This window comes from Fulmarus glacialis, unplaced genomic scaffold, assembly GCF_000690835.1.
Source record: "Fulmarus glacialis isolate BGI_N327 unplaced genomic scaffold, ASM69083v1 scaffold4937, whole genome shotgun sequence".
Lineage (NCBI taxonomy): Eukaryota > Metazoa > Chordata > Aves > Procellariiformes > Procellariidae > Fulmarus > Fulmarus glacialis.
Window position 1 is genome coordinate 42,060 of NW_009221148.1, and position 15,007 is coordinate 57,066.

The following is a 15,007-nucleotide window of genomic DNA, read 5'->3' on the forward strand; positions in this document are numbered from 1 at the left end:
ACTGTATTCTTGAAATGAACTTCAAAAGACAGCTGAACTGCTCTCCCAGCATTGCAAAATTGAAAATTATATCAAATTTCAAATCACAGGTGAAGAAAGCAAGCTGGCTTGTTTTGGGGAACGGAACTATGGCTGCTATATGCTGTAATCATTAACGATCCCTGTCAGCCGTTCCTGGAATCACAATACTTTCCTGGAGGAGGGGAGACTTTATTTTTGATGCAGAATATTTTGCATTGGACTGTAGCACTGTCTCAATACATTTGTATGATATTTAATTCTTTAATAATTCTGTTGCAAGAAGGAATGCAGAAATCCTGTTACAGATGCTGTCGGCCACAGAAGCACCTGGAAAGAAGATCCTATTTTCTGCTTCCCAGGTTAAAAGAGGTGGATGATCTTTTCTTTTCTTTTCTTGAAACAAGATATTATTTTTCCTGAAAAATGAAAGCCCCTTTGAGTAAAGCAGTCTGCATATTCCTGAAAAGGAAAAAAACCTTCAGAAGCTAAACAGAAAGGGAATTTTCAGAAGAGAATTAGTTCATTTCATTTTGAGATGGTTCTTATCTTCAGCTTGTACTTCATTTTTATAGAAGAGCTTTAAAAACAACTTCAAGATCTGTATAAAAATTTGTATTGTGTGAAATGAAGGGTTTGGGTTTTTTTCAATTGGAGCAACTTTGTTTCTATTTTGTTTTACATGAGCGCTGGGGAAAACGTAACATGGATCGGCTATAAGCAAATCTGTCCTTCAGTGGCTCCCGCCACTACCTTCTGTTTTCCCCAGACTTGGGTAATCACAAAGCTAATCAGGCTGGTGAAGACAGGCGCCCTTCAGAGCCAAAGGCAGGGAAGGGTGCGGGGGGCTTTGCCCTCTGCGGCCGGGAGCGACTCTTGTCCCTCGGGAGCGCTCCCCGCCTGCGCTGCGCCCGAGGGTGAGGTGCTGAGCCAAGACCCCAGGCTTGTCCCGAGGTGGCCCAGCTCCCGGGGGCCCGCAGGAGACGGGAGAGCTGGGCCTACCTGTTTACACAAGGTGCATAAGTGCTTAGTGAAGTGCATTAATGGGTTTCAAGGAGGCACGCGAGCGCGTTCCGAAGGTGCGCCCTGTGAAGCACTGCTGCGTCCGATCTTTTCACAGAGGCTTCGGACGTTTTCCCCTTTGGCTTTCTTACCTGGGTCAGGGAAGGTGGTCCTGTCACAGCCGTGTCCCCACGCCATGCCGGTCATCTACCGCCTGCTGCTGGCTGGGGCATGCGGAGGATGCGAGCTGGCCTGGGCAGAGACTGATCCTTACCAGCGATGCTGGATGCACGTGCGTTTGTCACACACTGAAACGGGCTTGTGGGATAATTTGGCTCTATGTAAATATTTGTCAAGATGGCTCAATGTGCTCTGCGCTCAGTGAAGTCGGCAGAGCTGCGATAAATTACTCCAGTACACAATGTGTCTATTTATAAGGAAAAGACAGCGCAAAGCCCAGTGGTTTCGAATTTTCTTAGATTTGCCAAGGCATAGCGACTTTGAAAGATGAGCTGCTTTAACATAGATGCCCAGTTTTAGGCAGCCAAATTATTTTGCATTTCCAAAGGTGATAATATTTTTAGGAGAATAGCTTCCCTGGCTATAGTTTCTTTTACCAGAAACCTGCATAAGTAGTGGAGGCACTGATAAGCCAGGGCTGGTGCCTTCCTTGTGAGAAAATCAAGCTGAAGACTCATCACCTGCTGCCCAGGTCAGATCTGGTGCCAGAACAGGTCCCCCACGCTTCATTCCTATCCCATGAATATCAAGCAGGGGCTTGCTTGCTCGCTTTCTATCTTTTTTTTTTTCCTGTCTGTAGCAACAGCTTAACTAAAGCACCTGCTGTTTTGTATATCCCAATGGCCTTTTTTATACACACGTACACACTACAATTCCTGTGCTCACCCACTAAGAATTGATAAAGCAATGCGTTCCATGTTCCTTGGCTTTTGAAAGATGTAAAGCAAAAGAGCAAGCTATAAATCCAACTCAGTACTCATAGGATATGTAGGAGGACAATAATTATATCTTGTCAGGCAAATGACTCTCAACGCATTGGAAGCCACAGCCACTGAAATGTAGGACTCAATAGGTAAAATATGCTACTAGCCTAGAAATATAGTACATCTATTTTCAGGTGCCACAGAACACATATTCATCAAGAAGACTATTAAAAAATTAATTTCCTAAGGACATCAGCATTAGACTATTGAGGAGATCGAGTACTGGATAATGAATTGCGCAGGCAGGAAAGTGTGCACTATAAAAGCTGAGCTACAAGGCAAAGTCATTTCCTTAGGAAAAAGGCAAATGTCCCAACAGTCTTGGTGTAAGATAACTAAATTCTTCTCTATCTTTGCAGTTTGATATGTAAAGTATGTATTTTTTAAAAGGTCATATCCTTTATATATTTATAAAACAGCCTGCTGCTGCTTTTGGCTGCTTCTCTGGAAAGGTGCTGTAGCACAGGAGTTAATTTTAAAAAATATCCACAATCCAAGGGTGAAGTCCCACTTTTTTTCCCATTCTGGATATTTTAGCTGTAGGAGCTGGTCAGCAAGAACTTTACCAGCAATGAAATAGGCTCAGAATTTATGGTGAAGACGATTAAGCCAGGCTTACTGAGTCATACACTGAGCTGAGCCAGGACGGTAAATGGAAGAAACGGAAATTACGCAACCTGATTAAAAAATGACTTAGCCAAGAAAGTGACCACCGAGGTGTCAGCTCAAAGCTAGAAGGCTCCCCAGCGCCTAAGGAGAACCGGGCTCCTCGGCACTCCTGCTGACCTGCGGGCAGTCGCCAGTCCAGCTTCCCCCAGACAACTCCACCAGTCTGCGGCATGGCCAGGTGGCCAGTTACCATTTATCTTCTCTGTGGCAGGTGGTGGTAGCCAAGTGATAGGGCTGGGAGGCCTCCCCGGCCTCATGCATCACCTGGCTTTGGAGAGCACTTTGGTGAGCATCCAGTATTAAGTTAAAAATGTAAATGTTGCCTTCAGCAGGGTTAATGAAATAAAGCTAATGTGATTTTCTGGCAGTCTACTTGTAGATCGGATGGATGGGAAAAGGTGTTTGAGCACAGTATTGATTATATTGATTGCACTTCAGAATTTTCTTGGAAGGCTGTTGTCAAAATATTGTTCCTCAGGGACTCGATCTGCCTGCCACATTTCTCTTAGCATATTTTTAATGTCCAAACTACTTAACATCCCCTCCGATCTCATCTCTGTGCTTGAACAGAGGTTTGTATTTTCAGAGTTGATACTTCAGCCTGTTTGGAAGGCAGGCGGGGAGGGCTAAGGGGATCTATAAATAGCATCTTAGTTTGGAGCTGAGAGATTTGGAGTCTGCTGTGGCCATCTACGTGTGAAGCAGCGACCAGCTCCACAGAGGGCACGTTAAGCTAACCTTCAAAGAACCTCATGGCCAAAGCAACACTGAAGAAAACCAGACTTGCTCTGTGGCTTCCCATGTGAAGTGATTTTTTTAACTACATGTTAAACTGTATGTTTTAGCTATATGTTTGTCGGTGTGTCTCAAATTATTTACACTGGTGCCCCTGATTTTCCCCACACTAGGGAGGGGAAGATGGGGCTGCAAAGATGGCACTGAACATTGGGCTGTCCGTGGTGGAGGCTGGGTTTCTGATTCCTGCCCCCGCATCTTCTCTGGGCTGGGGATGATCTTCAGCTTAAATATGGCCTCGTTACGTGGGATATCACAAAATTTGCTGGTATAGAAACACATAGCGCTATACGGTACAGAATCATGTGAAGTTGTTAGATTCACCTGCATTGTGTCAGATATAAATAAGACTGACGTAAAAGGTGTTGCCAAATTGGGAAGCGGCCAGCAGCACCTGGCTTTGGAGAGCACTTCGGTGAGCATCCAGTATTAAGTTAAAAATGTAAATGTTACCTTTAGCAGGGTTAGGATCAGAAAGCGCAATGTGCTGACTCTAAAAAGAGCAGAGGAGAAACAGCATGAAATGAAAACAAAACCGGTGTTTTTGTAACAAGTAAGAAAGACATTATAAAGTTTGAGGATTTGATAAATTTCCTTTCAATTTTTTTTAATTGTTCATAGTTGTGGCATTTTCAGCAGTTTTTTTCTAGAATAAAAATACCCATGAGCTCTTCCCAGCAGTTAAAGGTCCTTTGGATGAAACAACTCCTTTGTTGCAAGGGGGAGGCTCAGGAGTGCAGAAGTGGCATTAAAGTGGCCATCCCTAAAGGTTTGTGTGACTGTGGTGGCACCAGCTTCAGACCATGCACTCCGGTGAGGAGAGGGCCGGGGGGGCTGGCAGTTTTTAAATAGAAACTAGAAAGCCAAAGATACATGGAAACAAAGTCTGTGGAAAAGCTTTCCATAGGAAAGCCAAGTCCAGGGCCATGGGTGAGACTAAATGTCTTGTGTGTTTGTACAGTAACAACATTTCTGTTGTCTAAATTAACTGGTGGAATATGATGGTAGTTGCAGACGTACATACAGAATAAAATTTTCAGCTTTAATTTTCTTCTTAGTCTCCTTCAGTGTGCTAGTCACTAGTGCAAAGTTTCTACCTTGTTTGTAAGAAGAAAACCAATTGATTGTACGTTGGATCTGAGTAAATTTAACCTTGCGGAAAACAGTTTTCCTGTCAGATTACATTTGCATCCCAAAACTTACTTGCAGGGATTCAACACATCTCCCCTTGTTATGCCACATGAATGACAAGCAAGGAATGTTGGGTTTATCCCCTTTAATGATTTATCTTTGTTTTTATCTTTTCTGTGTCTGTACATAGTGTTCCTGACCTGGCTCTTACATGCTTAATACGGGAGTACAAGTACTGGTAGTGTCTAAGTGGTTTGTTGCTGTGCTATGACATTTATTAGCAGGTAGCAAAACACATAGTGGTGGTAGAAAATGTGTTCCTTGCAGAAATTATATGTTGCATCTCATCCAAACAGTCTGACATCTTCTTTAGGTCAAAGAGGAAAGAGAAAAGTGGGGATGGGATGTTTCTTTTTGCATTTAGGGGCAAAAGATTTACAATGTGAATCTAAATCTAAAATTTGAGCTCAAAAAAAGAGCCATTGAAAGGAAGTATGGTTTTGGAAAGAGTTCTAGTAGACAATAAAGGACGACCATGTGTTTCACCTGGAGATCTCAACAGACAGGCGCAGTGTGCCTCCTTTTCGGTGTGCTGGCATGAGCTTAGGGCAAGAGGAAAATAACCCAAAAAGGCTTTACCAAGGTGACCCTGAGCAAAGTTCTGGCAGGGGTGGGTCCCACCGTCTCCAGTGGATGAGATGCCCCAGTGGTGGTGACTGCAGTAAGCGGTAGGAGAACTGCCCTGACGTGGGTCACTTGAAAAAATACATGCTCAAATTTGCACAAAAGCTTAGTTCTCATTTAAGCATTTAAATGGAGTGGTACCAAATGCACCCCACAGCTACACCAGAAGAGATTTACTCTAACTTAAGCATGAAGCCAAACAAATCCGGTGGACTCAAATTTGGTGACATAATCAGGGAGTCACAAAGGTGGTATAAAGCTCATTATTTCTTTTCGATCCTGTCCTGGACCCTGCTCATCTGACCCAGAGAACTTGGCTGCTTTGTGGCACTCCCACCGAGTCGCCCCGTCAGAGGCTGGCTTTTCTGCCAGGATAAAGCCAGGGGCTCTATTTTTAGGCAGGCGCCGGGAAGGTTTTTGGGAAGCATATCACGGAGCAGCAATTGTAGGAGCTGGGGAGTTGCCAAACATTTTCTAGCTCTCCTCCCCCAAGCGCGTAGGACCTGCACGGCTCATTGTCTGCAGGTTTTTGTCTTGGCAAAGGAAGGCAGAGCTCTCTGCGTTGGACCGGTAGTCATTGCATAGCAGATCTGCTGAATGGCTGTGGTGAATTTAAAATAATTGTACTATGGTTATTCACCAGTGTACATTACATTTGGAATCAGAGGTCGCTTTTCTTTCTTTACAAGGGGAAAACATTGTAAGTGAACCCGTAATTTTGAGTACGCTAATTCCAAGACATTTGCAGATACTGAGTGGTTTCCTGGAATAACAGCCTCTCTCAAGAGAAATGTCAAATGCATTTAATCAGCCACATTTAGAGCTCTGCAACATCTGCAAATGAATTATTAACGATCTCAAATGTTTTCGAATGATCCAAAAGTCAGGAATAACGTGGCTCTTCAGATAATCAGCTCTGATTCAGGACTTATCCTTTCCACTTTATGCACTAGAAGCTCTGCACCTGACTGCTGCTGCTAACTCGAGTTCCTCGCAGCTCGGATAAACCTCTCCGGAGGCGCTTGGGTAGCTGAACAAATGCGAAGTGCAGCTGGCATCCAGCTGTGTCTGTATAGATTTATGCATCACGTAGTAAATAGTCACTGATCGGTGTCGTGCATCTTGAGGGGAGGAAAGGGATGCTCCAGGGAACGCAGTTCCCCCGTGGCAGTCATCACTGCACGTGACTGTTGTCCACAGAAGTCGTCCCACAATGCTACGTTTGACCTGAAATAATGGAAGATTGGTCTGGGTAAGGTTTGCCTGGAGAAGCAGGTTTGAGTCATGAGTCTTCTCGTTAACTAGCAACAGCAAGAATGGCAGAATAAAGCTGTGACACAAAGCACAGCTCAGGATGCCCGGGTTCCAGCCTTGGCTTGCCCTTTGCCATGTTAAGAAAATCATAGATGGCTTATGTGGCTTTGCCTGCAAAACCAGGTATCTTGTAAAGTGCTTTGAGAAATACTAAAGACTGTCATATTATATGCGACTCAAACCCCTTCCACCACAGTGTGGAAATACCCTTTTAGAAAAAAATAATCGCAACAATCTAGTTTCTTCAGATGAGGTAATGTGGTTACATCAATTTTTGAATCAACAAATGTTCTCATTTAAGAGCTCCAACTGACAAAATAGGGGAGCCATCAAGATGCAGATGTAAACAAAACACTCGCAGTAGCATGTGAATTCATGAAAAAACAAAAAGGTATTAACTCTCATGGATACCAATACAATGAATTCTGGTGTATGTACAAAGAAGAACTCCCTCGGGTCTTGAGGAAGGTGTTCAGCAGCTTATTATATTCAGACCAAACACAGAATTTCTGTTCAATCTGCTTGTTGGGGAGGACCTTAAATATGAGGACAGGATGAAGCTTACTGCAGGTTTTAAGAGGAAGATGTGAGCAGAAACATTTTTCTTTGCTGGACAAAAGCCACTGATAAACAGAGAGTACAAACCAGCTGCATCTGGGATGCTGTCAAATCGTAGCACAAAAAAGGAATTAAAAATCTACTCCTTACTTTGCCTGAGTAAAAATTGCAGGGTGGTCACTTTATTTTGTATATAATTATAATAATAAGCTTGATAGTGCATCTGTTATGGATTATGTATTCTGTGTGCATTATTAACAACATGACTGTTTGTCCCACTACACTCATAAGGAAAACATAAAACACAGACAAATGAAAGCAGAAGCGGCTGCGGCTATTAAGAACAATTAAGCACTACACAGCCTCTCTGCAGGGGCCGCTCTGGAGTGGTTTAATTGAGCAGATCTCATGTTATGATGTACATTTTGATAACACTGTCTTGCATATTCAGGTATAACTATCTGCTCTTCTGCAGGAGCTGTGGTTACATAGCAAAAGGCAACTGTAGGCACCAAGAGGGTGCTCCCTATTTAATATTTGCTCATTTCATTTCATTTCAAAATGGAGTTGGACATTCGTTAGAAATAAAGTACTTCACAAGGAGATTAGCTATCTACTTTCTTTGGCTAGAAGAGGAAAGGGTATTGATGTCACTTTTTAGCTTGAAATCAGCTTGAAACTTCCACATAGTTCTGTTATACGATGTGCAATTCTGTTACTTGAAGCTCAACATCCCTTTTCTTGTTTATGAAGATGAACCACAAACAACAAAGTCCCTAATGGCTTGCCCAGCCTGTAAGTGAGATGCCAAGGCTTGGATTTTCCAAAGCTTATTTCCTCTTCTACACAGTCTCTGAAAGATCCTGTCCTTCTATGCATAGGTTTGTACCTCTGGTTCCTTAGATCCAAAATCGTTCCTGTATCCAAAATTTTCATTGAGCTCTCCTTGAATAGGAGCCCGGAGACAATGTTTATGCCAGCCAGCTCCCCGGAGCTCTGGTCAGCTCAGGAGCCTGCGTAGCCCAGGGGAAGGGAGCGCTACGGGCTGTGGTAGGAGGGGAATGAAACTAAAGAACTCAAAATTACCACCAGTCATGCTTGACCATGTCTCTTTTGTGCGGCATCTCTTCTAGGTTCTCGGCACACCTTGTAAATTAGATATATTATTGCCTGGTAGATGTTCAAGGAGTAATGGCTGAAACAGGGACCTGTGAACCTCTGTCCCTTCGCTGGAATCATTCTTTTGAAAATAATGAGATCAGCTAAAGAGGTAGGAAAAACAATAGCACACTACATTAACATACCTGCTGTAAAACATCATTGTTTTGACGCAGTCAACCTTTTACATTGTCTTTAAAAAACCCAAACCCCTTTAAACCATAAATCCTACTGCCTGACGGTTTTGTTTTCTTCTTGAAGAGAATATTGAATACACTCTGAGCCAAGTCCCTTAGGAAGGCCCTCAGGTCTGGGGACTTCGGTGGCGTAAGGGGAACTGCGGTGCCGTAAGTATCAGCTCAAGGGGAAGAGGAGCATCACGGCACAAAGACCCACGGCAGGGCTGGCTGGGTTGTGGTGGAGGCCATCCGAGCACAATTTTAGGACAAAGAAGCAGCGAAGGTCAGCACTTCAAAGCATTTTGATCGTCCCTTCCTCGGCGCTGCGCTGCGCTGCGCTGCGCTGCGGGGAGGCGGTACGGCTGGCCTGTCCAAGCGGTGTCGCGCACCGCGAGGGGGGGCGGTACGGCTGCCATAGCAACGTGTTGCTCAGCCCTGCGTCGCGGGGCGAGGGGGATGCTCCTCTGAGCCCGCGGCTCGGCAGCCACCGGGGGGGAAATGGGAAAGCTCCTTTTTAAAGCACCGTTGTATGTCACCACTGAGGGCAGCAAAAGGAAAAAAAGATGCCGTTTTAATTTTCACTGTGAAAAGAATAGGTAAACTCGTATCTATTTCAGTCATGAGGACAAAACCAGCAACACGCACTGTACCGTGGCTGTGTGGGAGCACTTGGTGCAAGGTGTTAGCTTTGATGTGTGACTTTATTACCTGCCCAGAGCTGGGGGCAGAGGGCACACGTACTTAAAGGCTGCTGCTACATAAAGGAAACATAAGAAAAGACATTCAGAGCCGCCTTGATGTCCTGCTCATGCTTTGAGCCATCTGAGGCAGGAGAAGTGTGCTGTTTCAGGGTCTGTGCAAGAGTCGGGGAGAAGATTACTGTTGTCTTCAGTGAGCTTTGCCCAAGCCCTGCTAAAGGTATTTTTAATTATTTAGTCTGGTATCACGATGGCGTTTAAGTGTGTTGAACAGCGTGTTTGCAACCGCCCTACGCCTCCATCAAAGCTGTGAGCGCCCAAGGCCCTGCACCAGCTCCTGCTGCTCTGCGGTGGCAGCCCCACGCTGCAGCGTGCAGGTTGCGTCCGAGTCCGGGAGATGAGATCTCCGTGCCTGGGGGGGCTGCAGGAGCACGAGTCCATCTGTGTCATCATCATGGAGACCTCGGTCCCCCACTGAGCTCAGCCACGGGACAGCAGGCTGCTCCCGAGAGGCCTCTGTCCCTGGACAGTATCAGAGCCTGTGCAGCCAGCCCTTCCAAAAACCTCTCCTTCTGGGAGAGAAGTTTTGCAGAGATCGACAAACCATTCCTCACCTGGTGCATGAGCTGAAGTGGTCGGAGGATGCCCTCGCTACACCCAGGAGAGCCAGAGGCGTGCAGAGCCAGCGCTGTGACACCGGCTGCTGGGGCCCCTCCCAGCACCTCTCTCCCAGCCTGCGGCACAACGCCTCCGTCCGGCGGCATCTCAGGCCTCCACACGGCCTTGTGCTTCTCTGGCTGCCTGTTATTTCCTTTTATGAAAATATTTATGTGAGTTAATTCTTTTCTCCCATAAGAAAAGAAAAAAAAAAGGCATTTAACTACAGCCCTGGAAAAAAACAAAGTGCCTAGTAAGTTGGCTACGGAGTTAGGCTTTGTTACTCTGTGTGTGTGTGTGTGAATAAGGGCAGCAAATACAGTCTCCTATTACAATATGACCTTGGAAGGCAAGTATAAAATTGTTAAACTTGCTCACTGAAAACAGCAAACATTCATTTAATTCTCAGTGCTCTTGTCTGGACAATGCTCTCAGTCATATGGTTTAGTTTTAGGTAATCCTGTGCGGAGCAGGGAGTTGGACTCCATGATCCTTATGGGTCCCTTCCAACTTGAGATATTCTATGATTCTATGGTTTTATGACTCTTCCTCAGTTTTACGTAATTAAGTATTAAATTTGACCAAAAGAATACTTTCTGGACTGTGAGGATTGCTGGAGCAGTATTAGGATCAAGGCAAATAATAGTATTAGGAATCAAGGTGATAAAAATTGTTATTTTTTTAAAGCACAATTTTGTTTTGAATAAAACAGTGATTCCAAGTTACCAGTGTCACAAGCAAGTGCATATCGAATGGCAACAGGTTTGTCCTTCTTTACAAAAGTGAATTTAACTCTGGTATTTTTTCAATTCTGTGTTTAATGTTTCAACTCATCCAAGTAACAGGAAACCGTAGGATTTTGCTGTGGCCCGAAGCAGGAGCTCTGACTGAACCCCTGTCGTCCACGGTTGCCCAGGGTAATGGTGACACTGAAGAGGAAGGCTTATTTCTGCAGCCTTTGTACTTTGCTTCATTAGACATTGCCTCGCCAAAAATCATCCCCACCCCACTTAGCAGAGATGAGTTGCTGAAGAATACCACAGGGGAAACCACTTTTAAACTATAATCCCGGAAAAGCTTATGCCTGAGCTGGCCTAGTGAAAACTATGTCTGACTCACAGCGTTACACAAGCACATTTCGTTCTGTAAAGGAGCCGTAGCTTTTCCAGAACATCCACTGCAGGTCTCAACAGGAGCTCCAGAGACATTTCAAGTGTCCGGGTACTGTAGTGAATAATAAAGGTTCTGTGTATCCTTATGCGTACATGTAACAGCCATTTCATGAAATGGGAAATAATACTTTTATTAGACACAAAAGTGATGTTACCTACAGGGTGAGTTCTCTGCTCGCCTTGCCTTGAAGCCTGTCCCTTTCTTCGTGGTAGCCATCGTGAGAGATGATGGGAGGAACCCATCTGCTTCCCGTCTACTCCATCAGAGCTTCCCAGAGCTGCTGCTACTCACATACAAAGTTTCAATATTGTATTTTTTCCGTGCCTCACCATCGAGTCTGCCTTAGCTGGACAGATCATTTATCTTCCTCCCACTGCCAAGAGATACACAATCACTAATTATAGCGGGGAAAGCAATTTTTTAAAAAGGTGCTGCAGTTACTGCCCTGGTTGGCTTCAGCAAGCTCTTCAGGTACACGCTGCCCTTAAGGATAATGCCAGTTGGTCTTACAGTCCAGAAAAACCAGAAATATAAGCTACCAATGTATTCTACAGTAAAATAATAGACTTCAGAAGAATTGTCTGTAGAAGTAAAACAGATATGTTTCCATTTCAAATAACTATGACTTTATCAACTGCCACAAAGAAACACAGTCTCTTGTCCAGAAATAATTTATTCATCAAGAGTAAAACACTGAATAGAAAAAGCCTTTTAAATAAAACTATATATATAATGCTTTATTTTTTTATTCGATACTCCACAAAAAACACTACAGACAGTAACAAAATAATCCAATTAATCTTAAAAATTTCAAATTATAATTGTCACTCTTCATTTATCATGTTTTATTAACAATGCAAAGGTCATTTGTTTACATCTTATAGTTTTACTTGATTTCATTAAATTGTTTCGTAAAACACTCGAAGCAATTTGTTGTTTGCCCCATAATTTATAACATATATAAGTATATCAATAAACAATATAACAGCTCTGAGAAAGATATGCAGACTGGTCAATGGTAAGTAGTCTACCATAGGTTGTTTAGTGGGAGAGCGGGAAGAAATCACAACTGAATTGGGATAGAAGTCAACACATTGAAGAGAAATAATGTTTGGGGAACAATTACATATTTTCCATTGCCCGTTTAGTAATGTGCTCTCTTTCAAGCTCTGACTTCTCCTGGTTTAGATACTCTAGCACCTTTGCTAGTATATCCTCATCCAGATACTGCCTGTTTTGCGTGGCGTCGGTTTCCCCGGCCATGGAAAGCCTTTTGCTGAGCGAAGCCAACTTCGCGGCCTCCTGTGGTCCCAGCTGGCTGAGGTGCTCCCTGATGGCCTGCTCCAGCCGGTCATCTTCCTGCAAGTCGCTTTCAGGAGCTGGAACGGGGACTCGTTTCATCTGGTTCGTATTGATAACTTCAGGATATTTTGCCAACACCTTCGCCAAGTAATCGGCCAGCTCTTCATCCTTCTCGTTCAGTTTCTCATACTCCATTTGTCGCCTTTCCAAATCGTTCATCCAGGCAGCTTTAGGAAACGGGTGTCCTTTCAATCTTCTGGGAACGTAAGACAGTCTTGGCAAATCACTTTCTTGATTAAGACGATTCAGTAAGTAGGAGGGATTCTGATTAGCTAAATTGTCAGTTCCCAGAAGACTGACAATATCTTCAATATTGAGGTCTTCAGGTAGATTTTCTGGAATAACATTAAGAGGCTGCTTCATGTACCCGTTTTTAGAGTGTACGTTACTTTTAAATGTATCGCTCGGTCCTAGATTCGTTTCAGCGATCTCGTCGAGGTCTTCTGGGAATTCTGCTTCCTGCTCAGCTTCCAACCTTTCACTCTGAAGCTGCTTTTTTTCTCCAGCTTTCAACATGTCTATTAAATCCTCAGGAGGAATTTGTAAATTCCTTGAGATTTCTATCAGCTGAGCTATAGACTGAGGATCAAGTTGCTTATCCAAAAACGCGGGTGCTCTTTTTTCCTCAAGTTCTCCTCCAGTCCTTAATTTCCTATTTGCAGCACCGCCCATCAGCCTCTTCAGGTAATAATTCATTAGCTTTGAAACGTCCTCTGACATTTTATCTTTATTGTCTCTTCTTATTTCATCCTCAAGGAAGCCGAGTTTCCCTGATCTTTTCATTTCGTCATCAATCTCCTCTTCATGTTTATCAATTTCCTCTTTGCTATCTTTTATCTCTTCCTGGGTTTGACTTTCCACTTTTTCCTCTATGGGATTCCAATCTTCTCCTCCAACCACATCTTCATAGGCAATGTTATTCACTTTATATACATCGTCTTCATCATCTGTATATAATTTCTGGTCCTCATCCAGCCTTTCTTTCTTGTGGTTACTAGGTCCCGCCATCTTCCCCAACTCCTGAAACACAGACTCCAACGTGGCAAGGCTTTGGGGTGTGTATTGTTCTTCCACTATTTCATTAGTACGCTTGAAAGGACTGTCTCTTGAACTGTCTTCATAGTGCCCCAGTGGCATTTTGAGATATTTTTGCCACCTCTCAGGCCACTTGTAAGCCTCATAATCATCAGTTACTCCAGCTGGGAAGTTGTTATCTGAACTCAGACCATAAGGTTTATTCTCCTTTGGGCCAACTTTTGACTCTTTCTCAGCTTGCCGCAAGGCTTCCAACATGACCTTAACCCATTGGGACTCATCTTCAGTCAAAGAATCCCTTACATTATCTGGTAGGTGAACCTGATCTTTGCTTTCTTTCTGTTGCAGGAGATATGGGACACTTTGATAAGAGTTGTAATCAGGGCTGCTTTCTCCCTTGTTAGTTTGCTTGCGAAGATCTTCTATGTATTCCAAAGCTTTGATCATATCGGGATTTGGGAACCTTTGTAAGTTTTTCATTACATAGTCTGGATCTTTCTGAAGCAGCTGATGCTGCTGGAAGGAAGCTGCATCAACCCAACAGATTACGACAAAGAAAAAGGTGATAGCACAGGCTGCTTCAAGCTGGAAGGTTTTAGTTTCTGCCATATTTAAAATATTGCCTTAAAATAAAGAAGAAGAAGAAAAAAGAAGCAGTTAACATATGGAGACAGACTTAGCAAAACGAGAAGCAAAATAGAGGTTGTTATTTTAAACTGGAACTTCTCATGAAGAATACCACCCGTACTACACATGTTTTTATTAACTATGGAAACCTAACATAACTCATACATGGAAGCCATATATTTTGGTGGAAATTTGAGATTTTCTGAATCTTTCCTATGATTCCTCAGCTATACTGGAAACTATTGTTTTCCTATGCTAGAAATTTCTTATCTCTATGTTCAATGTACTTTACGAACATCAATTTTCGAATGGCAGCACCAAAGTATAAAATACAAATCCTATATAGCTCATGAAATGCTCATAGAGGAATCTAGATGTCATTTTGATTATGAAAATGAAGGCTTCAAATGGTAAAATCAGTATATCCATATATTTAAATGCCACTCAAGATATTAATATTAAAACTGCATACAGAATTATTTTGTGAGATTGTTCCATAGGGCATCTAATTTCACGCCAGGGTAATACCACTGAATGGTGCTAGACTGTAACAAAATTAGTGAAATGGAGAACATGGCCTATAAAATGACTTTATTTCTGTTTATTTCTGTCGGTCTTGTTAGTGTTATTACTTCCTTTTTTGCTATTTCATTAAAAAAAAAATTATTTGTATTACAGGTGAATTTTAGTTAGGAGGCTGTATGATTGAACCATTTTCCTATGGGCAACAATCCCCTATATGAAGGACAAACTATAATTTATCCTAAAGGTACAATATAATTTTACTGAATCCTTTAAAACCCATCTCAGAAATGAGCTTGAGTAGGTAGGTTCTGAGTGGTGATTTCATTCATTCATTCACTTCAGCAGAAATTGAATCAGGTCCCAGGACAGGCAGAAACGTGACCATTGGCAAAAGTGAGCTAAATTCAGTTAGAACAGA

General features: G+C 43.2%; 1 protein-coding gene across 1 annotated transcript; it reads right to left on the minus strand.

The window, feature by feature from the left end:
* Nucleotides 1-11,697: 11,697 nt before the first annotated feature.
* Nucleotides 11,698-14,046, minus strand: SCG2 (secretogranin II). Its single transcript, XM_009580981.1, has one exon. It carries the CDS (start codon nucleotides 14,044-14,046, stop codon nucleotides 12,163-12,165), a length of 1,884 nt encoding a protein of 627 aa, XP_009579276.1. The 3' UTR covers nucleotides 11,698-12,162.
* Nucleotides 14,047-15,007: the final 961 nt, after the last annotated feature.